The sequence below is a fragment of the Sander lucioperca genome, chromosome 12, assembly GCF_008315115.2.
Source record: "Sander lucioperca isolate FBNREF2018 chromosome 12, SLUC_FBN_1.2, whole genome shotgun sequence".
NCBI classification, from domain to species: domain Eukaryota; kingdom Metazoa; phylum Chordata; class Actinopteri; order Perciformes; family Percidae; genus Sander; species Sander lucioperca.
Window position 1 is genome coordinate 33,500,823 of NC_050184.1, and position 27,072 is coordinate 33,527,894.

The window sequence follows — 27,072 nt, forward strand, 5'->3', positions numbered from 1 at the left end:
ATGTTGCTAATGTATGTAGTGTACAACACCTGCTGGATGCAGGGAGCAATGCATTGTTGTCCTCGTCATGTCAACCAAGGCACACTGGGCTACCTCCTCTCACATGAACTGCACGTCAGCTTCACTGGTAAGCCTGTTATCAGTACATTTTCATTATTATCTTGATACTGGTATATTCATCTCTTTATCATTATAGCTAGGATATTCTTTTACTTATATGTTTGATTATTTTTAGTCATACTCTTATTAACATCCAGCTTGCTTTGTGTAATAAAGGGAAGTCTGTAGGGGTGACTTAACACCTGTAGTTCCTTGAAACAGAGCTTCACCCATTGCTTTAGAAACTGCTCGCACACTGAACAAATTACAGTAAGTTTTACAATAGGAAGAGTGTACTTCATTGTATTTCGCGGTCTGTGCTTGGTTTAACAAAACAAATGGCTACTGTGGACAAGTCTAGTCATCTTTATTTAATTATATAGCACATTTAAAACAACATAAGTTGATCCAAAGTTCTTTACAACCAAGGCGGATGGTTTGATCTGTGCCTCTATAGAGACAGACATTACATAGATAAAAAGTACATAACAAACACCAATACAGAAGTGACATGATAAAACCAAAGTCAAGCGAAGAAGAAGGAAGTTTGGAGAGGGAATTAAATTAACAAGAGGTAAAAGCAGCTAAAAGTTAAAAGCAAGTGAAAAAAGGTGGGTCTTTAAATTAGATTTTAAAATTGCCAATCATAGAACATGCCTTATTGTGGGACGGGAGGTTGTTCCAAAGCCTGGGAGGAGAAACAGAGAGTGAGGGATTAGGAGGAGCTGTTGCGAGGATGGCCTGTAATATAGAGACAAACAGTAGGTTTAAATGAAGATGCAGAGAGAGTTCAATGGGTTGCTGCTCTGAACATCAGGATTTTCTGGATTCTCAGACAGCCTCTCACTTACAACCACTCCCTCTGCCTCCATCCCTCCCACATCCCTCCTCCACTCCTCTGCTGAGTCCTGAATGTTGTCCAACAGGCTAGACTGCCTGCATTGCAACAGTTAGTCGTGATTGTTCAGATGCATAAACGTGTGGCCCACTTTGTTTGTGGGTGCTCCCTTTTCTTTCCTTCTGCGACGCTGTTCGCAGTGAAACACCCGTGTGACTTTAGGACCCAGTGAGAGACACACAGAGGGTGCGGCAATGTTTTTTAATCTGACCACAGAACCTGTTAGCTTAGTTTTGCTTCCTCTAAGACAGTTCACATGTTTCTTCACAACAGTTCCTTGATGTGCCAGTTGCAATAGAGAAGTGCTCTGTGCAGCAGCAACAGAAGCAGCGCCTACAGCCCTGAAGCCAAGCCTTGGCGACCCTAATCCATGACCCCTGGACATGTGGACCTCTGTGTCCTGACATGCCTGTGAAAGGTGCCCTATCCCAGGCAGTGTACAGGCAGCCATGGAGCAGCAAGCCCGGATACTGAGGAGCCTTCTGGCCCAGCTGGAGATACAGGAGGCTGTGGACGATCAGGCAGCGCATGGAATTACTGGGGAGTTTGTGGTGAGTCAACTGTTGTCAAAAATGTTCCCTTTTGTTGAAGTACTGTTGGGATTAGTATCGTAGGTGAAGCCTTCACACAGTAGACTCATTTCCTCCGTGGCTTTCGTTATCACATCATCAGAATCCATGTCATAAAAGCTATGCTTGTTTACACCGAATAAACTGACAGAACTGTACATGTTCATTTAAAATTTTCACGAAAGGCATCATGTTCAGGGAAGTAACACGCTGCTATTGTAACGCCACATTTGTGCTTCCTCTTTGCGTTGTTTTTCAGTAAAGGCGCAAGAACAAGGAAGACCCATATGCAAATGCATTATAACATTTAACAACTAACAAAGATTTTTCAGGTAGTCAAGTCAGTCATTTGTCATTTATAAGTCTTATATACATATAACAATTCAGACACACACACACACACACACACACACACACACACATACTGTACATAGGCACAAAATAAACTCTTGCTCAGAAGTCCTGACACCCAGGATGACATCATCTGCAGGCTGCTGCCATGGTGATGAGTGACATGACTGTGCCTGAGGATGGCACCGTGTGCTTCACATGCTGCTCCCACCCTGACCACTCCAGAGGAAGGGGTCTATTGCATCACTTCCTTTAAGAACAAAAAGCACTCTGTGGTGGTAGCAGCGCAGATGGTCCGCAAGGCCTTCAGCAGACTGTTTGGAACTGCGAGAACTGGCCTCCGAACAAAAAGACCAGTGTCTTAACAAATCCTGTAAGCATGGACGTGCCATGACTTTAATCTGAGTGTCAGACCTTCCACACTGTAAATCTCCCCTGTAAGCCTCGTGTCAGTTTCTAGTAAAGTGAGTCACAGATTCTGGTCATCCAGGGTTGACTCACTGAAAAAAATTGATGTATGACCATCGTGCGAATGGTCAAAAGTAATCTGTTTGCCATTTGCCCCCTCTTTTTGCCGACTCTCCTGTAAGACTGAACAACTATGAAAGTACTGCAAAAAAATGCCCAAAACATTAATGATATAAATGCGTCACAACTATCATCAAAGATTTGTCATATCTTTGTGTCACAACGGTAAGGTGATAAATACAGTTATCTGTGACCTGAAAGCATCGTAAGGCACACAATCACCAAATATGCCTGTATTACATTGATTATGAATTATTATGAAAATTGGTTTTGCCAATTAATAGTTGGGCAAACCATGTGGTGTAGTGTAATTAAGTACATATCCTCAAGTACTGTACTTCTTATGGTACTTGATTACTTGAGTATTTCCATTTTCTGCTACTTTATACTTTTACTCCACTACATGTCAAAGGAAAGTATTGTACTCTTTACCTTATTACATTTTTTTATTCTATTAGTCACTAGGTACTTTGCAGATTCAGATTATCAATACATACATACATACATACAGCCTATAAATTATGATGTGTTATTCTAGATTAGACTGTGTAAGCTACTCAGTAATCAATTAAAATTACAGTAGCTCCATCTCTACGATCTGCAACATTATGCTTAATGCATCACTATTTATATAATCATGTAATATAATAATTCTGTAATGGGCCACTCTGCATAATGAGAACTTTTACTTTTTCTATTTACTTTTGATGCTAATAGTTTTATACTTTGATTCACGTCATTTTCAATGCAGGACTTTTACTTGTAACAGAGTACGGTTACACTGTGGTATTGCTACTGTTACTTCTCTTAGACATCCACTTCTTCTTTAAGATCTGCACTTCTTCCACCACTGGGTAAAGCTAATTATGTTGTATTTACTGTACACTCAGCTATGTCCCTGCATATAATGCCTCTAGGCACTTGTAGGGGAAATTACAATATTGCAAGTATAATCACGTTTGAATATCTTTATTACACATATGGCATGTATATTCATGTTTGTCTTCTTTATTGCAGTAATGTTTAACTTGGTGTCTTATGTTGTGGGAATGTCAATGAATGTTGCTAAAGCCAAAAGGTCATACGCCTTGGCCTGTAGGGTTTGTTAAGTGCTAACATCCGAGACGCCAAGGCTGACGAGAAGCGGCGAAGCGGAAGTACGAACAGAAGGAGACAAGATTAGACTGTTCCAAGGTATAAAAAAGACAAGTCAAGTCAATTTTATTTATATAGCCCAATACGGCAAATCACAAATTTTCCTCAGGGATCTGTACAATCTGTACAGCATACAACACCATCTGTGCTTTTCGACCGTCGCTTCGGATAAGGACAATCCCTCTAAACAAACCCTTTAAACGGAGGGAAAAAATCTCAAGAAGAGCAACAGAAGAGGGATCCCTCTCCCAGGACGGACAGGCATGCAATAGATGTCGTGTGTACAGAAACAGAATAGACCAACATAAGAACATTTCTATAGCCATAGATATAGGTCGAGACCTTCTCATCAGTTTGCACTGTTTGGATTTACCTTTGTCATTTGTACCATTCCCTGAGCATTAAGTGTGACGAATTGCCACGACACACGTCACATGTGAGGTTACACCTGTCATGTTTTGCCAATGAGCATTGTATTAGCTTACAACTATATTTCTGTGGAACACAACATCATGATGGTTTATAATCATATAACAAGGCAAACTTATACAGCACCATCGTCAAATCCGAACTCTAAATTGCCATGCCGTTTAAACATAACCTCTCTTACAACAGGTAGAACATTACGCTTCATAAAGGTAGTATTTTAACCATCAAGCACCTTCATTTATCAGAGTGTAGAATTAGGCTGAAAAGATTGTTCCTTTGTTTGGTATACAGAGAGAAAAGACATTTACATGGCTTCAAGGAATAATGACTAAAATGCTGTAGTCTAATGCAGTAGGATTACATTTTTTTTTTTTCCAGAGGTTGAAATGCCAGTCAGTCAAGTACCGCACTGACAAGACCTTCCCCACCAAGACAGCAGAAAAGCAGGAGAACATCAAGAAGAACCGCTACAAAGACATTGTTCCCTGTAAGCTTTGCTTAATGCATAATTGTGAAAATTGAGGTTTGCCATTTATACTTCTGCGTAAGATGATAAATATAATTCTGCATCATGGCAGTTTAGATAAGATGTGACCAGGACACTGTGACTTTTTGACCTCCATATATTAACACCTCTGGCCCATTAATGCTGAAAATAAATGTAAGTGGATCAAAGAATCATAGGCTTACAGTATTATGAGTTTTTTGGCATTTAGATAAATACATAAACACAACGATGCAAATAATCTCCGTAAATTCATTTTTATATGTATGATGACCTTAAATTATGCAACGTGATATTGATGAGCTCAAAAAAGGTTATAAATAACATGTTCTACTTTAATGTAGCACAAGTGTGACTAATTATAGTCCATCTTATGTAAAAATACAAGATTTTCTAATATTTATAATCATTGGACAATGTGAAATGTGTCCTAATATCAAGAAAATACACGAATATTAACATATTTTATTCTATTTCGTTTTAATTCTCTGATCTTTTTTTTGCCATAAAGGTGTGAAAGGCCCAAAAAGCACAGGAAATGACTCCTCAATTGTGCGACATTGATATTCTAACATACATATTCCTCTCCTTTCAGTTGACCACACCAGAGTAAAGCTCACTCTCACCACAACTAAAAATGACACGGACTACATCAATGCCAGTTTCATCAAGGTAAAATAAGAGTGTCCTTGTAAGGAAAATCATTCACATTTCTATACATTTTACAACATTTTACAGTATATGTACATATCGTCGTTGTAGCGGAGCCAAAGTAGCGCACTTTTTAATGATTCACTTCATCGGTTATTCGGGAAAATAAAACACCGATACAGATAATCTGCATATTGCCAAATATCGGCCCCGATAATTGGTCGATCCCTACCCTTTACATCTGTCTGTGAGTCTTACAAATATTTAAACAGTGACGAGGGGATTGTGTCTGACTTCATCTGAGAAAAATACCTCGCTAAAATGTTTTCAAATGATCCTTTTTTTTTTTTTTTTCTAAAAAAAGCAATGGTTTTGGACATATACGTTTTTTTGCCCGACATTGACGATATATGTAACTAATGTGGTTTGTACAAAATGTTACTCACATGATCCTCTGACTCGTGACTGTAAGATGTGTTGTGTCTACAGGGAGCGTCAGGTTCCAGGGCCTACATTGCTACTCAGGGTCCTCTGCCTCACACAGTACTGGACTTCTTGAGGATGCTTTGGGAGTACAACATAAAGGTAGGACGTGCCTGTTGTCTGTTGGCACAAAAATGTGTTATAACGCATAATGTTGTCCTCTTAACAACTATAAGCATGCTTCAGGTAAAATGATCTTGGAGCTTTTGCACTATTTTATTTTTTATTATACACTATATTACTACACTTCACCTGATACTATGTATCATATCCTATACTATATCATAATGTACAATATTATATTATATTACGCCAATATGTTACATTGACTCTTGCATTATATTCTTTTACTTTACTACAGACAAACACTATGAGCACTACTTAATCATATCATATGATAGTCTGGTGTACACTTTACATAGACCTGTTGACTCTGCTGCTATTTTATCATGTCATCTTGTCTCAAAATACTCGTGTAGTTTCTAGTGATGCGGAAAAAAATTATTGATACACGGATGCCAAGTACCGATCTTTAATTATATAAATTGCTTAATTAACTTTTTGCTACTAGAATAATAATTATTATTATTATTATTAAAGACCTAATTTTATGCTCATTTTCAGGTTCATAATTGTATTTAGAGGTTGTGCCAAAATAGGTTTACATTGTTTAATTTTCAAACACCATTTTTTGTTGTACTGCACATTGCTGCAGCTCCTCTTTTCACCCTGTGTGTTGAGCTCTCCGTTTTAGCTACAGAGTGATCACACTTCTATTCCATCTTTGTTGGGAGTGACACATGCTCAGTACCTAGTTAAGGACTACTAGCCAGTCAGAAGCAGAGCAAGCTAGTGTGATCCAAAACAAACCCACTTCAGCCGGTAACCTATGGCTTTGGCTCAGCCATTCAACGTAGACTGGAGCTAGACGTTTTCCGTCTTTCAGTTATTTAAATGTTAACAAATTATTCTTTCACACATAACATTTTAATTCTGCACTGTCTCCTGGACATGGTGATACAACTATCTAGCAGCTAGGCCAGCATTATAATGTGTGTTACAAAGTGACGCAAAATGGCGCGCATTTGTCACGGAAGTAAAGGCTGGACTATAATAGAACTGTTTCAAGCAGTTCATGAACAGTGTTTTCAGTGGGGGATGGTAACTCCCTCTGGGGTGGACTTTGGGCTATTTCACTTTGAAAACCCATTACATGCACAAAAAATATATACTGGTTAACACAATAAAGGAAAGGGAAAAAGCCAAAAAGCATAATATGAGTACTTTAATTTCTTTTTCAGTCCACTAGATGGAAAATTGAAGGGAGATGAAAAAACAGATGTTGACAATTTTTTCCTGTAGGGACATAATTTGAAGTTGGAAAACAAGGTAATAAATTGTAATTAATGGCAGAATATCGCGAAATGTTTAAAATCGCAATAATATCGTGACATAAGTATTGTGATACTGTCATATTGCCACTGGTGATTCCCAGCCCTAGTAGTTTTTACTTTTAATCAATTCGTATTTTAGTTTATAGAACTTTTTTGCATTTTTTTCAGTTGTTTCTGTTGTTTTGCTGCAACAACCGGTATTCCCCCGCTGGGGTTCAATAACTATCTTACTTCTAATGCCTTGGTTACATAAACTGACCTTATGAACTTCTTTGGCTTTAGGTTGTAGTGATGGCCTGTCGAGAATTTGAGATGGGAAAGGTAACTACATTATGTACATTTCCACATTCCACTTTTCTCTTAACAGACACTGTGCTCCATTGCTTGAATACTATTACTACTTCTGCATTTTGTGTGTCCGTACACTTTCAGTTGGCTGTGGTTTTATATACCACTAACCTGGGTCATTGCATGGGTTGGTTTAATGCGTAGATTTAGCCATTTTGTCGTGGTTTAGAAGTGTGACAAACAGTGTGATTTCTTTACTTTTTTTGTAGAAAAAATGTGAGCGCTACTGGCCACAGAAACAAGAGCAGCCGTTTGTTTGTGAGCTTTTCACAGTTCACTGTGTGAGTATTTGTATTCTTGCAGTCTCACTTCCCACTTTGACGGATTGCTGTAGAACTGTTTATACAGTTCATGTTCATATGCTGACATTATAATCTCACAACTCACACTATCTTCATTCAACATCTTTGTCAAACAACACTTGGTTATTAGGGATGTAACAATACACTCAACTCACGATTCGATTCACTTTAAGTTCACAATATGATTTGTTTAACTGAATTAGCTGCAGACAAATGACTGAAATATATTCCTTTATTTATATAAACTGTGCAAAACAACACGTGTCCTCTTATCAGAAGTGCCACTGAAATTATTATGAAAGTATTTTATCTTAAATAAAAAGAATTTAATAAAAAAATATATAATTATATTTTTAAAACAAATCCCACATCAAAATAAATAAATAGAAAGAAATTTCTTCAAATAAATGAACTAAGAACACAAGGTAACATCTGGTAGATTATGCCCTAGGTCGTTTAAAACATTTCATCGTGATTCATTTTTATTTTAACTGATTGTAATCTTAATGCATTTATATAGATTTTAACCGATTCACAATGTATCGTTACATCCCTATTGGTTAGTAATTCAATACAACAGAAATTCACATTATCTATTTTTGGCAAACATCAATAATAAGTACTCTCCTTAAGAATGCACGGTCGGGCTTTTTTTGTTTTACAGGATTCTGAGGAAAATAAAGGAGATTATCTTACAAGGACTTTAAGGGTGACTTATCGCAACGTAAGTAGTGTTTATAGAGTACCCTGACGGTGAGAATAACTGTCAGGGTAATTCTCCAAAGACAAGCAAGAGATTATCAGACTACATGTTTTTAGCTGCTATAAAGACTAGAGCAGTTGTTGAAATCGCCAAACATGTGGTCATATTTAACATCTTGCGTCTACTAAAATCATTTGATTTATGTAATTCTTTAGCATTCACAATGATACAGTAGCAAAGCAGTAAGCAAGGTAAATGTGTTTGTCTTGAACTGGTAAGACCTTGTTATGAAATGTGCTCTTAAAAAGAGGCTTTATTGTCTACAATGCTTTTTATTTGTTCCAGTGTAGCCGAACTTTGAAACAGCTGCACTATTTAAACTGGCCAGATCACGGTGTACCAGACTCCATCCCTCCCATCCTGGACATGTTGCATGAGATGCGTTCCTATCAACCCCATGATGACGTCCCCTTTTGCATCCACTGCAGGTCAGGCTTCTCTATGGAATTTAATTCTTAACTATATACTCTATATCCACGACGTTCCATTTCCGGGGTTGCTCTGGTGGCGCCAGAAATTCCGCCGGATGCATGTCTTTTCAGCCGATGTCCGTTTCCTACCGCTTTCTTTGTGTTGGAATTTTAAACTCCGGTGGATTTATGAGGACTATGGTTAACTGCTCCTCAGATCTCTGCATGGTAAATTGAGACAGCTAGCTAGACTATCTGTCCAATCTGAGTTTTCTCTCGCACGACTAAAACAACTTTTGAAAGTACACATGTTCCACCAAAACAAGTGCCTTCTCGAGGCTATTTTGCAGCGGCACGGTGGCTCCTTGCGGAGCTTAGTGCCGCCCAAGACCCTCCTCCATGGTGCTGTGGAGGAATGTCTGGCGATGAAAGACTAATTATTAACTACTACTATGAAAAATAAATCTTAATCCATGTATTACGAATAATTTCAGGCCTGTTTCAGCAGTTTATAAACAGTTAATTAGCTTTCTTTGTGATAATAACATCCACAACAAATATCAATCTGGCAATCAAGAATGATAAAAGGCATTTAGTTGGAATTTCTGGAAATGTCGTCCACTGGTTCCATATGCATTAAAGCTTTTCAGCATTGGTAAACATGCTTAAAATACCCATCACATTTTATATGGTGTTCCACAGGGTTCTATAATCGGTCCACTATTCTCACTGTACATGCTCCCTACTGGGCTAAATTATACAACAACACGGTGTGAAATTTATAGCTAAGGGACCGTTCGGTATTTATGGAATGAACCACTGGAGGAAAATAGTTATTCTTTGTTGAGGGGAGGGTCACCCAACATTTTTTAGTCTATGGGGGGGGGTCACCCAACTTTTGTATTCATAAAAACAGCTAAATTTCAAAGTGGCTTGTTTGGTGCATATTTTTTCATGATTTTTTTGGGGTCAAGTGACCAGGTCAGACTTCTTCAGAAGTAGTGTGAACACTCAAATCTAGCCCAGATCTGACTTTTTCAAATCAGATTCAGGCCACTTCCATATGTGGTCCTGAATCAGACCCAGATCAGATTTTTTTCAATGCAGCCGCAGTGTGAACAACCAGGGCGGATATGATATCAATAACTCTCGCTGCGCCCTCTCTCCCCGCGGGGAGGGACGGGGCCCCCTGCTCCCAGTGCAGCTGTCAACCTGGGCGGACTGTCCTCAGTGTGCCCCAACCGCGTTGCGTCGCCAGGGCAGGGATCGGCTCACGTAAAAAGGCGATGTCGGTAACCCACCCGACCCGTCTTGAAACACGGACCAAGGAGTTTAACGTGCGCGCGAGTCAGAGGGTCGCCCTGTGGCGCAATGAAAGTGACGGCCGGTGGGATCCCGGTCCCTCGGGGTCGGGCGCACCACCGGCCCGTCTCGACAGCACCGTCGGGGAGGTGGAGCGTGAGCGCGTGCGAGGGAGAAGCCAGAGGAAACTCTGGTGGAGCCCCGTAGCGGTCCTGACGTGCAAATCGGTCGTCCGGTCACACAGACCTCTGTAGTGAATTTGCAGCCATAACTCCACAAAAGGCCGAAATAGCAAATTTGTCTCTCTTTCTCTTCATTCTTCTCCTCCTCAGCACCTGCTCATTAATGTTATGGCTGCCATTACGCAAACATTTTGAAATAAAAGCGAAAATGCTTAGCAAACAGTTCACAGTGGAATCTGATATAGCCCACATTTTAAAAGGTAATGTGAACAGCCTAACAAAAAATCAGATCTGAGCAAAAAATCAGAATTAGGCATTAAGACTTGCGGTGTGAACGTAGCCTTAGTCTCGGCCGTCCTTCACTACCAGATGGGTCTGACCCATGAGTTTGCTGGAGCACTGCCTCCCTGGTGGCTGAAACGGGTAATTGCATTGTTTAACGAATGAGTGGAATAATTACATCTGGCATGACCAGATATTTTATAAATATCTTAAATAACACAAAACAACTAAATGGTGGTAGGTAATACATCAGATTTCATATACTGCTTTAGTAAAAAAAATATTACCTGGCTGACGATGTGAGCAGCAGGACGCAAAAAAACGAAAATTACTGTTGCACTAGTAGGACATCTTGCCGTGCCAACCTTGCAATATAGGTTTTCTAAATGCCATGTATATAAATGTGATGTCAGCTTACTAATTGATTGCGGGTTTTGTGTAGATTTGGACTTTTATACGTTTATTCTACTTTGTTTAAACGGCGAAATGGAGAGGCCTCTTTCACCTGTTTGGAGCTGGCTGGTGAATGTGACGCCCGTATAGGCCTTGCTGGATACACCATGACCCTTGTTGTGGATCTACTGATCGCTGTGGATTACTTTTTTTCTGTGTCATTGGATTACAGCAAAATAATCCCCTCTATTTTCTCAACGTGTCTTAACGTTTTATGGTGTGACTGCGCTTCGTTTCTGCGTTTGGAGAGGCATCTCAACAGACTGTAGGTCGAACACTGATTGTTCACTGTTACATTTTAGTTGAATTTAAGTGTCGGGGCATTCAGCCACCATCTGTATATTGCGTTCCAAGACAGCCGTGCCGCGATTGGATTTCATAAGGGCGAATGCAGATATGTCCAAAACCAGAATAAGTCATGCTTCTTATTCAAATCATTTTAGAGGGTCATAGAAAAATTATTACTGGCGAGGGGAGGGTCAAGTCTTTTTAGCTTAAAGGTTAGGTGTGGGCGATACTGGGAATTTTGGTATCGATCCGATACCAAGTAAATACAGGGCTAGTATCGCCGATACCGATACCGATACTTTTTACTTGTAACGTCACGATCATTGAATCATTTTGTGATTTTGCCTTTAGTTAGTTGATTATGATTATGATAAAACACGGGACAAAGATTTTAGGCAAATCTAATTGTTTTTATTTACTAACTAGAACAATATAAAACAATGTAACGGTATAAAAATAATAAAATAATATAAGTGTATATTTTTGAGTTCCAGTGAAACAATTAAGATATTTTTCAACAGGCTGAATTTATGATAGTTCTATCAGTCTGCTAAAATTGCCTCTCTGATCACTGTGAACAACATTGCTTAATGCCTGGATACTCCTGATTTCTTGGCTGAAAAGCCTCTGCCAGAGACCTCTGTCTCTGTGTTGGGGGTTTAGTTTGGGGTTCTCCCCCCTCCTCCTCCTCCCTCAACTTTTTTTGCAGCTCGGAGTTCTCTCTCGGGTGAACTGCTTTAATGTGTTTATAGAAATTGGTGGTGTTACCATAATGGCAAATTACTTTTTTGCACACATCACATGTGGCAGTGTCTGTATCAGCTGGAGTGAATAAACTCCACACAGCGCTTCTCTTTCTTCCCGCCATCATCACAGGCTTCTCTCACTGTTCTGACTCTCTGCTCTCCAACTCCGGCAGAGCAGGGAGGGGGACGGGGCAGAGAGAGAGAGAGAGAGAGAGAGAGAGAGAGAGAGAGAGAGAGAGAGAGAGAGAGACAGAGACAGAGACAGAGAGACAGAGAGACAGAGAGAGAGAGAGAGAGATGCGCTGTTTGCACACTGCGCACAGACTTGGAAAGACGCTGTGCTCGCATGAACTCGGAGAGAATATAGAAAAAGTAGACCATATCTTGCACTTTCTGATGCAAATACACTAATTTCTGCTTTGGTGCTCTCATCTTGATAGTTGCAGTGCTCTTTTAACTGGACTACCCAAGTAATCAGTGAGAAGACTTTAGCTTGTGCAAAATGCCTTAACCAAAACAAGTAAAATACACATCACAGCCATGGTAGAATCTTTTCACTGGCTTCCTGTTTACTTTAGAATCTGTTTAAAAATATAGTTTACAAGGCTCTGAGTGGTTTAGCACCCCCATACTGTACTAACTGCAGTGTTTCTGCTTTTATACTGCTAAGAAGTATGGAGAGGCAGCCTTTTCTCACAAAACTAAGGAACAGCCTCAAATTTGACATTTTTTGTAAATTTCCTTAAAAACATTTTAACACTCACTTATGTAATTTAAATATTTTATTTTGTACTACATTTTTTATGGGCTATTTTTAAGCCCATAAACCATGTAATCTCTTTAACTGTTAAGAACATTTTTATGCAATTTAATGTAAAGCAGTGCATCTAACCCCCTAACCTTAACACTGTATGGCAGTTGAGATACAAATAATGTTCATAATGATTATCATAATTCCTGATGGACAGGGCTTTTTTGTTGTAGGCAAGATCACACTGAAGATTGACACGTTATGTTCTGAGTAATTAGTAGGGGAACACATTGCCTGTGGGCAGCATGTATATGTCCTTTACTTAGACCTTAGAGGTTAGGCATGCACCTCCTCCCTTTTCTTTTAGACAGGAAGTGTGCGTAGGCGGGTAGCTTATGACCCACTAGGTTTTAAATTGTAGTGTGGGCATTTCCCCCCACATTTTTCCAACACTTACACTTTGGCTGATTTAAAACTCACATCTACCTTTTTACTGAAACTTACACTATACTTAGATCATCAATCCACACACACAACTGCATGCGTGTGTCCTGTGCTTGATTATTCAGCTGGGGTGTGGGGCCTTAGAGATATATTGTTCTGTGAATCTGTGCTAAACAGAGCGATTAGGTTTTCTTTGGGTGTGCACAAATATAGGCTATATTAAGTTGGCCATAGGGGGGATATGGGATATGTAGCTTAGTTATGGAATTGGCTACTTGAAAGGAAAGATTAGTTCAATGTGCCATGTCAATGATATAGAAAAATTTTAATTTTGTTTTCTGCTGTCCTTTTTATTGGGAACTACGCAATACTTTGTTTAGCAGGTTAATAACAGAAATTGATTTGGCAAATACGGATGATGCACAAAGACTGACTTGGCTGTTTCAAATCATAAATACATACAAAGTATATTGAAGCACACACTATCTTGTAACAGATCTTTTGGCTTTCTTTTTGTGGTACCTTTTGTTTTGATGACTAATTACCTAACTTTGCTGTATACGTTAACTATTAATATGAATACTGTAGAAACATATGATCTGAAAGTGTGCCGCACCATGACGTGCCCACACCTTTGTTAGGATGATGTGTCAGAAATGGAATGTTGAGTCAGTGGCAGATCCGACCTACATAGTCGGAGTGATATCACTACCAGACAGCTGTCAAAGAGTAAATGTGATTTTGTTCCTCAACACTCACAGGAAAATGACAGAATATCACAAACCTCTCACATTATTCCACACTACAATCCACTTACCGCAACCTCAAGAATGACCAAAGAGTTGAATACACTCCTGTCTGTCACAGTAACACAGGTTTATTGATGGCATTCTACTATACTGCTAGGGGAACTGTATAGAGGACAATCATGTTGTCATAACCTGGCTCTTGGGCCATGACAAATATGAGAGATGCTTAAGTTTAAGGATTAAACAAAGTCATTTATATAACAAAAGTGATTAACTTGCAAAGGAACACAAAACGTGGCATGTGAATGGCAGTAAGATCAGTAATGTGCATGTTGTGTACAAAATAAGCAAAAGAGAACCGAGGATAAACACCACGGAGAGAGAGAGAAAGAGAGAGAGAGAGAGAATGAGTAGCGGAGCCTAAATTTATAATCTTGGAGCACCAGGCCCAGGTGCCGACAGAAGGCACTGATAACTAGCCCATCCAACAATCAACCAATTTACCAAACATACACTGCTGACTACCAGCAGGGTCGTCACACATGTACGATATTACGAATGGGAAAATTCACTCATTATCTACAAATGACTTCTCAGCTTACCTATACTAAATATTTTCAAGTTTAAAGTCAAAGCATACAGCATAAACATAGTTTATTTATTATTGTTTTAATTTGATTTCAGAATTTCAAAGAAGTCCACTGAGATTAGCCTTTTCAAGATGGGTAAATTAGGAGTTAGCAATGAGTATCCTGCTGAGAGTACTGATGGGTACAGTTCGGACAATGAAATACAATTGAAAAAAATCGAGATCATTTTGACTAGGGTTGGGTACCGAAACCCTGTTCCACTACGCAACCAGTAGGAATCGGACCGGATTAGAACGCAAATTTTGGTTCCTCATTTCAGTTCCACTTAATGTGTCGACTGAAATATTTTCCCTCTGTCGCTCCGAAATGGACGTAAAAATATCACACTTTCCCTGTAGTCTACCGTTAGCTAGCTACCGTAAATGTAGGCTACTTTTAAAATGGCATATTTTCCTTCTGGGCTCACCAAAACTGACGTAAAAGCCTTTCTTTGATGTCATTTTTCAGTTTTTCAAGAATCGGTTTAGGAATCGGAATCGTTTTATAAGTACCGGTTCGGCATCGGAATCGTAAAAATCCAAACAATACCCAACCCTAATTTTGACACACTGTTTGAAAATATGTTGTATGCACATACCATGATGACTTCTTCAACTCTTCTACGACTAATAATACTTTGAGTAACCATATTGAAATGTCCCTCTTGCTGGAGATAAGCTGAGTGGTTAAAATGTGCCTTTTTTTGCTGCTGTGATTGTAGTGCTGGCTGTGGTAGAACCGGAGTCCTGTGTGTCATTGACTATACCTGGAACCTCCTGAAGAAACAGGTAGAGACATTCCTACATCAATACTTTCTGCAAATTATCTATGTGATGTCACATTCATTTAACAGCAAAGATTCAAGATGCATTGTGCTGTTTGTGTGCTTGTTTTTAGATGATCACTCCAGATTTCAGTATCTATGACTTAGTTCAAAACATGAGAACCCAGAGGCCCTCGTTGGTTCAAACCAAGGTAGTTTCTTTTCTTTTCTTTTTTTAAACTAACAAAGCATCAAGTGTATCCAATCTTCCAACAAGCAGAGCCACATTTCAGGCAATTCTTCACGTCAGTTGCTTCTTTCTATCAAAGATCTTTTGATGATTTGTGTTTCGTGCGTCATGCCCCAGGGCTGTGTCACCTAACAGAGCAGGTTTTTTTTGTTGTTTAACCCTCAGGAACAATATGAGCTGGTGTACAGAACCATCAAGTCGCTGTTTGAGCGATATCTGCAGTCCGTGGATGCCCAGACCTGCAGGAATGAGGTGAGCGACCAGGAACACTGCCTTGCGAATGAGCCAGAGTTTTAGAAACAATGGAAATGTATAATGTTCTACCAACACCAACTCATACGCACCACTTTCACCACAATCAGCAAAACAGAAACAACAGCTATGGCCGGTTTTCTTGTGGTTTCACTGTAGCTAAATAGATAGATAGATTGCAGTCACGTGATCTGAGTGGAAAATCATCAAATTTGCAGACAGATGAAAGATGAAGGTTGAGTCAATTAGGCCACTGCTTTACTTGAAGCTAAACACACAAGAAGTTAGTGGTTTATTCAACTGTAAGAGCCTCCATATTTGCATACTGCATAATATTGCACACACCATGATACCAAATATACTAGGGCATTAACGAATAGTCTAGTGTAGTAGTCATCAACTAAACACACACAGCGAAATGAGCTGTCATAAGGACATAGATTATTAACACATTTTCCTCAGATGGCAAATGTAAACAGAAAATAGGCTATAAACAGTGCAAACAGAAATTCAAAACTTAGCCTATACTCACCACAATGAAACGCCATAATGAAAGTGCAAATGTAGAAAATATTCAACATCTGTGAGTCCCTGATAAACTGACAGTTACTTGCTGTCGCTACACTCCTGGTTAGCATTCAAGAAAATGTCCGCTGCTTTAGCGCCTTGCACTGCAGTCACACAGAACAACTATGACTTGTTTACCCAAACCGCCCACTACTACATATCTGATGTAATGAACGAATATTCTGCAATGATGCAACAATATTCGAATAGTCGACCATTCCGCGAAACCCCTATGACATAGGCCTACACATTTTCCGAGCATTAACGCATTCACATGCAAATTTATTTTCATTTATCAAAAGCTGTTGTGACTCACACTCCCCCTGCTGAACTGAACAGGTGGCAGCGGTCGCGTCCCCTATCACGCCTGACACTGAAAGCGAGCTCTCTGACCTGAGCGAGGAGTTGGATTTGCTTGATGAAGAAAGGGATGTTTCGCCTCAGTACCACACTCCGTTGCCTTCCGCTTTAGAAAATCTAATAGACTTCAGAGCCGAGGACATGCACGGGGACCAGGAGCAATGGTATCTACTCCAGACCCTTCCTGAGGCTCTGGCCACCGCCCAGAACCTGCAGGAAGGACCCAGGATTTCACCCAAACCCATACCCACCCATACCAGCCACAGAACTTCTCTAGTAGAGGAGAAGATACAGGACCCCGATGACATAGTGTCACGAAACACTCCACCTTCTCCGGCTGTGGCAGCAGCCATTTGTCTGATGGTAGAGGACCCCTACTTTGACACTCCAATGAGCTCCCCTCCATCAGAGGAGGCACCAATGGACTCTACTGAAGACGCCAAACAATGGACGGATAGCCCCATCTTTAGCACGCCCTCATTGTTTCTGAACAACAAGACTCTGGAGCTTAACTCTCCCGCCTCAGGTAAATAGTCAAATTGGTGCACGTGTTAGTCTTAAAGAACCCAGACAACAGGGCAGTGGGATGTCATTTTGTAGAATTTTTTCATTAACCGATGTGCATTTTGTAGGTACTGAAGTCCATATGGATGAGGAGGTACCTCCTCCCTTACCTCAACGAACCCCTGAATCCTTTATAATGGCTGAGGATGCAGGTTGGTGTTCTCAGTGTAGATAAAAAAACTGGAAATATAAACCATTAGTTTCTATGAGGCTTACTCTGAAAATATTCCTCATTCCAATTTCAAAGTTTCTGATAGTCCAGTTATACTGTAATACATTGAAGCAAACACATAGGGCTTCCCTGTTGTAGAAATCTTGCTATTTGTTTATATATCCTGGACTTCAGAGCAGGGTTTCCCAATGTTTGTACAGTCCCGTACCCCTTCAGACTTTCAACCTCCAGCTACGTATGCTTTTATCTTTCAGAGCCCTCAGATCCTTATGAGAGGTTACTGGTTATCATTCCACCCAACGCTGCTGCAGAGGCTGTCCGGGAGTTGGGAGGTGAGAAAATAAGTGGGAAATATCTGAAACTCTTAAATGACGTTTTGATGTGCAAAGTGTGGCAACAGTGACACAATATTCACTAAAAAAACTATATGTTTTTCCATATATTGCCAGGCAATCCCCCCTCACCTGTTCCCCCACTTCCCGAGAGAACCCCAGAATCATTTGAGTTAGCACTGGATCAAGGTGACTTCATAATATCATAAATCACAATCTCTTAAATGAGAAACAAAAAAAGGATTCTGAGTTATGGGTTTGACTTAAAATGTAATAAAAAAAACATTGCTTTGTATGTTTTAAATGTGCATTTACAAGTTTTAAATGTATGTTTTTAATAAGCCTCGTCGAAGGGACATTTCTGTCACTGCTTTGGGTCAGACAATAAAGCTGTCTGTCTGTCTGTCTGTCTGTCTATATGAAATTGATTATTCTTGTTTGTCTTTCAGCTCCCGTTGAACAGAAGTCAGAGGTCACGCTGGCAGTGAACCGGAACAGAATAGGAATATCTTCAGAATGGTCCGGGGATTTAAAGCCAAGCGAGACCAAACCTTGGTCGAGGAGTAAGGTAAGCATAAAGTCTCTTCACAGGTTAATGCGGGACTTCCTGTAAGTCAGTGACATGAGGGTTTAAAGAAGGACGGATTACGCGCATTAGGGCTGCTAACGATTGTATTTTCTCAAAGCCAAAGACGACGTCCTCAGATGTCTTGTTTTGTCCACAACTTAAAGATATTCAGTTTACTGTCAAAGAGGAGTGACAAAACTAGAAAATAGTCACATTCAAGAAGCTGAAATCGGATAATTACTTCTGTTTTTTCATAAAAAATGACTCAAACCGATTAATCGATTATCAAAATAGTCGGCGAATAATTTAATAGTTGACAACTAATTGATTAATCCATTCGTCTTTGCAGCTCTAACGCATACACACATTATTTGACCACATAATGAAGTCAGTGTCTGTTTAACATCACTGGGAAATTAAAAAGGTGGACAATATGTGTCACTTCAACCATAAACTGTGGTGAGAAGTGGTGACTCAAATAAAAAAATAAAAACTATCCGGAAATTTACAATGGAACTGATTTTTATTTTTATTTTTTTTTTTTTAAATCATTCTGTATTACTACAATATCAGACAGTTAGAGCATTACAAATATTACGTCAGTTATGTAACAGCAACATCTTTCTCTTTCTTGTAGAGTCTGAAAACAAAAATGAGCTTCACAGGTAAGATATTTATAAGAAGGCTAATATGTACGTGCACTGGCTAATAATTAAGTCAGCTGACAATGTGACAAATTGTGGTATGTAAGTATGTGACGATTAATTGAAAGTTGCTGTTGTAACATTTAAGTCATTACCAGATCATGTGCCTTTTTTTTTAAACTGATTTAGAGAGACTCAAGATATCACACTTTCTGCCGGTTGTTATGAAATATTACGTGTGTGTGTGTGTGTGTGTGTGTGTGTTCATTTCAATAGTATCGTATTTTCTTGTGATTTCTCCAGTACCAGAACCACATCCTGATTTTGCATCATATACAACTCCAAACCTCCCCCCTTACTGTCCGCCTCTGGACCCACTGACTCCTCCGCTGCTTCCTCAGAGTAAGCTCACCACACTGAACGATGGAATTAAGATCCAAAAATCCACGGAAATTTCCGTCTAAATGTCTGTAAATGTGTAAAATCATAACATACACACCCACACATAAAAAGATAAGTGAATTCCCTGTAATTAAAGAAGAAATGAATAGTTTGGTCATCTTTGGTTGTGCAGCTGAGGAGAGCCTGACTCCTCCGCTTCCTGACAGAACCCCCGAGTCCTTCATCCTCATCACAGAACAAAGTGAGTCAACCACTGCTTTCTTACAAGAGACACACCATTTAGCTCAGGCTGCAGTAGTCTAAAGGCTGTTTTATGCTTCTGCATCAACTCCACGCCATAGCTACGCTGTCGCTCCTACGGCATCGTGACCCTTTTGGAGTTCTGCGTCGGGGTTGCTTTGCATCGCGGTGCATTTCACCGCCATAACGCTAGGGGGTGTCGCCTGTGTCTGTGTCGCTCACCACCAAAGCGTTACTCAGAATGGCAAACCCCATAGACTGTCGTGCTAAAATATTTATCTTATTTGTTTGGCCTTTTCTTGCTTAGATAAAGTATCGAGAAATAGACACAGTAAAATCCACTGACCTAGTTACTGTAACCAGAAAATAAGTCTGAGGTTATTTGCGAGGTGTCTGCCAGCCAGTTTATGTTATGTTAGCATGCTAACTTTAGCACAACTGCCCACAAAGTACTGCTTGCTGGCGAAGTGCTAATTTCAAAACGTTACTGACATTTAGATACTTTACAAACGGATAACTCCGTCATTGTAACCAAAATATGTCTGAGTTTATTTGCGAAGCTTATGTCAGTGAACTAGCATGTTGCTACTCCCCACAGTAGGCCACCAAATTGTTGTTTGATCATTTTTCAAAAAGTTGATGAAAGAGATGTCTGACAATATACATTAACATGAATCCAACATAATATTAGCAAAGATAAAGCAGCCTATTTGTGGGGGAAAAAACACGCATTGTGACGATAGGCTTACTGGCCTGTAGGTAAGCTAGCCACTAAGGTAGCCATCCAGATACAGTTAAGTAGTTTAGTTTAATTTAGTTTATTTGTTTCACAGAACATAACAAAAAAAAATGATATTGAAGAAATACAAAAATACATGAGGGTGTGGTAGAAACCTGTAGCGGCTTATATAAAAACCACGACCAAGATACATACACAAATGGAGACGTACAAAATTAAAAATACAATTCACTGTGCCACATAAATATATATGAATATGTCAAAAACATTTTAATAGCTTGCAAGCACAATACAAAATGTAACCTAAAATGTGTAAAGGCCTTAGGCCACTATGCACATTATTGTAGGGTGGCTCAATTGTAGTGAACTCAATTTGACAATATAAGTAGGGGGTCCCTGGGGTCTCTCCTTCAGCTAAGGGGTCCTTAGCCTAAAAAACCTTGAAGACGCCAGGTCTAAGTGAAGTGTTTTTTTCCCCCCAACAGTTCAGGAGCAAGGCGCCCTCTGCCCGCAGCCATTAGAAACAACACAGCGCTTACCGAGGGTAGGCTTCTCATCTGAGTGGGACGGCACCGCTCAGCCAAAGAATTTTCTCGATGTTGTAATGAGCAGGAGCAAGGTAATAAATAATGACTATCAAACAAGTCACAAAACTGGGGGTGACAGTGTGTTGTCAGCAAGTGACACTCACTGACTCATTTTCCTATACTAATCTCAATGCTTTTCCATTCAGTGATTAACTTGATAAGTTTCCATTTCATAGGACATTAACGTTTTTTTTCTTTCAAATGTCCCCCCCCTCCCCTCAGAGCGTTCGAGCTAAAAGTTCCAGACAAGGTAAGCACATTTTATACGATGAGTGAATACTCATTTCTCTTTTGCTTTCCTTCTACTCGACCTGGCAGTTAAAGGATGGGGGCTAGCAACATTCTATATTTCTCAAATACATATATACGCAACTAAAAGACAAAAACCAACAACATGCTAGTCCATATCTTAATACTTTGTGTGGCGCTGAGCCCAAGCCCATTCGTTCCTGCTGAAGATTAGAGTCATGAATACAAGCTTTCATTTAAAGTAGTAATATGAGGAACTTTGAAATGTTTCTGAAACTGTTTAATTTTCCATCTGATGATCATAAATGACCCGTAGGAGCAAACGTGACTTACAGTGAAAAGTACCCTATTTGGTAACACTTTACTTGAAGGTATGGACATAATTGTGACATGACACTGTCATAACTATGACATGACACTGTCATGAACGTGTCATAAACGTTATAAACAAGTCATAAACGTTTATGACTTCTGTCATTGTTTGGGTTGTCTTGATTATGACAACTTGACATTACTCAAAGTGACATTACCAGAAGTTGTCTTGGTCATGACAAGTTGACATTACATTTGTTTGGGATGTCTTTGTAATGACAACTTGACATTAACCAGGATGACATTACCAGAAGATGTATTTGTCATGACAACTTGACATTACATTTCTTTGGAGTGTCCTTATTAAGACAACTGGACATTAAAAAGGATGACATTATGTCAAGTTGTCATGACAAAGACATTCTCTAATGTGACATCCCAAACAAATGTTATGTCAACTTGTCATGACCATGACAATTTCTGGTAATGTCACTTTGATTAATGTCAAGTTGTCATAATCAAGACAACCCAAACAATGTCAACTTGTCATGACAAAAACCGAATGACATTTAATGACAGAAGTCATAAATGTTTATGACTTGTTTATAATGTTTATGACACGTTCATGACAGTGTGATGTCATAGTTATGACAGTGTCATGTCACGATTATGTCAATACCTTAAAGTTAAGTGTTAACCACTATTTTTATATAGTTTTTATTAAAGCCGTTGCCCGGCTCCGATTTTCTCCGTGAAGTCACTAAATGATTTTTCGGCAGGTAGAGGGCGCTACAGAGCACACATTATTTTTTCTTTTTTTTAAAGATAAGATATAGATTTTTTGGGGCATTTTAGGCCTTTATTTCCACAGGACAGATGAAGATATGAAAGGGGAGAGAGAGGGGGAATGACATGCAGCAAAGGGCCGCAGGTTGGAGTCGAACCCGCGGCCGCTGTGTCGAGGAGTAAACCTCTATATATGTGCTCTACCCACTGAGCTAACCTGGCCACACAGAGCACACATTCTGACAGGTCACATAATTCATTGTAACACTGGAAAAGCCTGTGTTATTGTATCCAGCCAGGTAAAAGGTAGCAGGAGATGTCTTTATATAGGCCTAATTGTATTTTAATTTTATTTTAGAAGTTATCTGTTGTAGTTATGGCTGATACTGGGGCAGGGCCATCACAGAAAAGAAGGAAATTAAACAAAGAAGAACTAAAAGCTAAAAGGGAGAATGACAACAAAAAAAACTGTCGCTGTCTCAAATGTTTCTCAAACAGGAGTAAACAGTGTATTTGTTGGGGACCATTTTAGATGTGTTGCGCGTCTGTGTGTTAATGGCAGCAGGACGGTGGATGTGGGTTTGCACTCTATTTTAGACTACAGTGCTCATGTTCATGACTATCAGTGCAATGACGTGCCTCAATTTGCGTTGTGTTTTTAATATCTTGTAGACAACATTGGAGGTCTGTCGCACAGAGGAGTTAGTTCTATCAAGCTTTGGCTGAGCAGATCATGCTTAGCGTATCAATTTATTTTTTTTTGTTTGTCTTTTCCTGGGATTTTTTGACAGTGCTTTAATGTTTAACAGTTTGGGTCAGAGGCCAAATATTTTGTTGATGACTGTAATCCACCCATTTATCCCATTTTGCAAGGTTGCATTGTGTTTGTTGAGTACATACCAGTGGTGGGATGTAACTAAGTACATTTACTCAAGTACTGTACTTAAGTACAAATGTTGAGGTATTTGTACTTTACTTGAGTCTTTTTCTTTCATGCCACTTTCTACTTCTACTCCGCTACATCTCAGAGAGAAATATTGTACTTTTTACTCCACTACATTAATCTGACAGCTTTAGTTACTAGTTACTTTACAAATTAAGATTTTGGCAAACAAAACACATTACAGTTTATAAAATACGATGTTTTATTATAAATTAAACTACCCAACAATATAACGGCCTACAAGTCCAGCTGACATGATGAGCCGATTAAATAGTTGATTGACAGTTTGGATCGTTTCCAGTTTCTAAAATGGGAGTACGTTTCTGCATTGAGTACTTTTACTTTTAATACTTTAAGTACATTTTCCTGATGATACTTACATACTTTTACTTGTAACAGAGTATTTTTTTTACAGTGGGGTGTTTGTACTTGTACTTAAGTAAAGGACCTGAATACTTCTCACCACTGGTACATACTGTACAACAGCATGCAGGTTAAAATTAGTATTTGAAAGTACCTTCTCTTCACCACTGAGAGGCATCATTTACCAAAAAAAAAAAAAGAATTAAAAAAAAAAAAAAAAAGATGAAAGCTTGGCTAGAAAAGCGCCAGGTTTGTTGTCGTCTTGTTCATAATAAATCTAAAAGATGGTGTCTATGTGACGGGTAGTTTATCATTGTGTTTCTACTGCAGAGCCCCTTACTGCAGTTCGGCAGCTCACTCAACTTCCTGTGGTCGCAGCTGGAGGAGGAAGTGGTGAGTCTCTTCAGACATTAGAGGGGCTGCACACTACACAGTAGCCTCTGTCTCACACACACACACACACACACACACACACACAGGTAGTATGAGACACATTTAACGTTTAAAAAAAACATGTGAAAAGTGTCAACCACATACATCACACAGGCCGTGGTGATCCCTAATAAGAGCCGATTAAAACACGTAATTATTGTTGTGTAGCAAATTACACCTATGTAGCAACCACAGGGGGGGAGATAATGACAATTTCAAATGAAGCCAATCATTTCATTTCCTGTTTCTGTGTTCATCAGAACAAGTGGGGCAGCACGAGGCGAACCACAGGCTCTCCCTGAACAACGAGACATCAGGAAACAAATCAGACAAAAGCCACGAGAAGGGCGTGTCGCGAACCAGGGTAACACAAGAGTCACACACACACACACAACTTGAACCAATGTTAAAAAGGTAGCCAAACCAAATCTATGTTTTTGTTTCTTTCATCCAGAGTCTGAAGTTCTTCAGACACAAACTAAAACGTAAGTGATGCTCGTTTCAATTTTAGCTCAATAAATGCACTGGTGTTTATGAGAAAAGTGGGACTAACATGTTTAAAAACTGCATTTTCAGCCAAAACCGCCCCTCCGCTGCCTCCCACTCAACCTGAAACACCGCCTACGTCCAATGGTGCCTCGTCATCAGTGTTCAAATTCGGTAGGCCTGCATCTACGTCAGTATGACATGCATATGATATAATGTTACATATACCTGTCATCTGCACATTCTATATATCCTGAACTTTCGCACACCCCTCAACATTTTGCACACCCTGCACTAAGCCATACAGGCTCTTTTTTTCCTTTCTTAATTATAACAGTTATATGTAAATATTTGTTTCTGTATTTATTGTTTGTTTATTTCATATTAATGTTTAATATACTTAAGTACTGTATGCACCAACAACCAAGGCAAATTCCTTGTGATTTGAGTGTTACTTATCCCTTTCCGATTTTTATGACACCGTCTTCATCTTCCACAGGATTTGGGAACCGTTTTGGAAAGCCAAAAGGGCCCAGGAGTTACCCAGAGACCTGGGTTTAACATTAAGAAGGTCACCGCTCTCTACATATCAAAAAACAGAACAGTGATCAACATAATGTATTACATAGCTAAAGGACTTGGAGAGTTGGAAGTTTATTACGAGTGTCACATAGAGTGGACCTAAAAACAGTCCTTCCAGAAAAATGCGGAGTTTTTTTGTGATTGTTGCGGGCAAACATCCGTGATTATGCGGCATGTTTTCTTAAAAACTACTTCATAACGTTTCCATGGCAACAGGGGAAAATGGCTGCTCTTGTGTGAAGTAAACGCAACATTTTTCAACTTTCTGCTAAGATATATGTGACTTTTTTGCAACCACAATGCGGGGATTATGAAATCATGCAAGCCCCGCATATTTTTGCACAGAAATCAGCAATTTATGCGGCGAAAGTGCGCCGTATTTGAAAAAAATGCAGCCCCCGCATAAATATGCGGACTTTGGCTGATTATGCATTGAATTATACGATCGCATAACCGCGTTTTTCTGGAGGGACTGTAAAAAGCACTGAGTGCCGCTTCTCTTTGTCTCGCACAGCACAGTAGCACCCTCAGTGGAGCACAGGAAGTGCCTTGTTTCTCAGCTCTGATGCATTTTGTACAATATATCAACTAAGTTTTGATTTTTGATTATTGATCCGTGCACAGCCACTTGGAGCCATGACTTGAATGTTTAATGGAAATCTCCGCCTCGCTGTTAAACTTGATGTATGAGGAATATATTTAGCGTTTGCGTGCCTTTGTGCTTTTGGCATGAAATAAGAAAACGGGTATGACATTGCATCCAGCACACCACTTTTTCTATTATAAAGACATCAAACTTAACATCACTCAGTGTAACATGCGGGTCATTTGGTTTTGTTTCCTTGCCGTAATTCACACATCCATCTGAATGAATATGAATGTGATGGAACTGTACAGTTAGACCGGTGTTACACACAAAATTATTTATTAAAAAATATAGAAAGTCTATGCATTGTCATTGTGTTTTTTTTTTTTTCCTTCCTACTTAACAAGCCTGAAACATATTGGTAGCGGATCCCTACTGTCTGTAACTTATCATCCAGGATACTGACAAATAAAAATAGATGATGAAAAATGCCTCGGTACAAACATTAACAACAGCAATCATTGGTGCTGGAACACAGAGCTAGTAAGTCAAGAGCCTACAGTATGATAGCCATATTTCTGACAAACAATAATATATTGAACCAATCTGATTCCTGAATAGGATCTAGTATGTACTGTATGATACTATGATGTAGTAATTGTTTCTTCCAGGCGACATGCAGATGTAAAATCAAAAATCAATCATGTGAGCACTAGTTTTTATAAAAACAAAAACCAAGATGCAGTACGGCTGCTTGGCCAATCCCTATTTTACGATTCTTAGGGCTGGGTACCGAACTTCCATACTTTTCAGGCACCGACTGAATTGCCTCCTTAGTATCAAGTATCGAAACGTGCCTCGTCATTCAATACCAAATTTAAATACCTAAGGAGTAAATCTCATCAGCGTCAGTGAGCCAATAAACATGCGGCATGCTTCTACCCAGATCTAATAACGCTGCTGATTGGCTGTCTAATGTTACACATCGTAGAGACACGCAGGGAACACTCACAGTTACACACAGAGACTAGTCTATATCCACCATGTTCCACTTCTGGGATTGCTCCGGTGCCGCCGGAAATTCCGCCGTATGTCCTTCTTTTCGGCCGGATGTTCGTCACCTTCCGTTTTCTTTGTGTTGGCATTCTAAACTCTGGTGGATTTCTGAGGACTATGGTTAAC

At 39.5% G+C, this 27,072-nt stretch overlaps 1 protein-coding gene across 2 annotated transcripts; it reads left to right on the forward strand.

Annotated features, from left to right (window-relative positions):
* Positions 1-31: 31 nt before the first annotated feature.
* On the forward strand, positions 32-25,336 carry ptpn22 (protein tyrosine phosphatase non-receptor type 22). Of its 2 annotated transcripts, none has more exons than XM_031290596.2 (27): positions 32-127; positions 1,271-1,548; positions 4,408-4,516; positions 5,130-5,206; positions 5,675-5,770; positions 7,345-7,383; positions 7,620-7,691; positions 8,377-8,436; positions 8,761-8,903; positions 15,433-15,499; positions 15,609-15,686; positions 15,890-15,976; positions 16,883-17,429; positions 17,536-17,619; positions 17,894-17,971; positions 18,089-18,160; positions 18,421-18,539; positions 19,177-19,204; positions 19,487-19,585; positions 19,758-19,826; positions 21,050-21,183; positions 21,374-21,401; positions 24,135-24,197; positions 24,497-24,600; positions 24,691-24,721; positions 24,813-24,896; positions 25,222-25,336. In XM_031290596.2, exons 2-27 carry the CDS (start codon positions 1,447-1,449, stop codon positions 25,281-25,283), a joined length of 2,532 nt encoding a protein of 843 aa, XP_031146456.1. In that variant the 5' UTR covers positions 32-127; positions 1,271-1,446; the 3' UTR covers positions 25,284-25,336. The 2 variants fall into 2 exon arrangements, with proteins under 2 accessions (XP_031146456.1, XP_031146458.1); XM_031290598.2 differs by having other exon boundaries at positions 19,493-19,585.
* Positions 25,337-27,072: the final 1,736 nt, after the last annotated feature.

What these genes read in the sequence shown, in the direction of transcription:
- ptpn22 (XM_031290596.2), top strand. Translation starts at nt 1,447, where the DNA reads ATGGAGCAGCAAGCCCGGATACTGAGGAGCCTTCTGGCCCAGCTGGAG. An exon ending in TGAGTTAGCACTGGATCAAG is followed by an intron (nt 18,161 to 18,420) that starts GTGACTTCATAA and finishes TTTGTCTTTCAG; the next exon opens with CTCCCGTTGAACAGAAGTCA. An exon ending in AGGGCGTGTCGCGAACCAGG is followed by an intron (nt 24,601 to 24,690) that starts GTAACACAAGAG and finishes TCTTTCATCCAG; the next exon opens with AGTCTGAAGTTCTTCAGACA.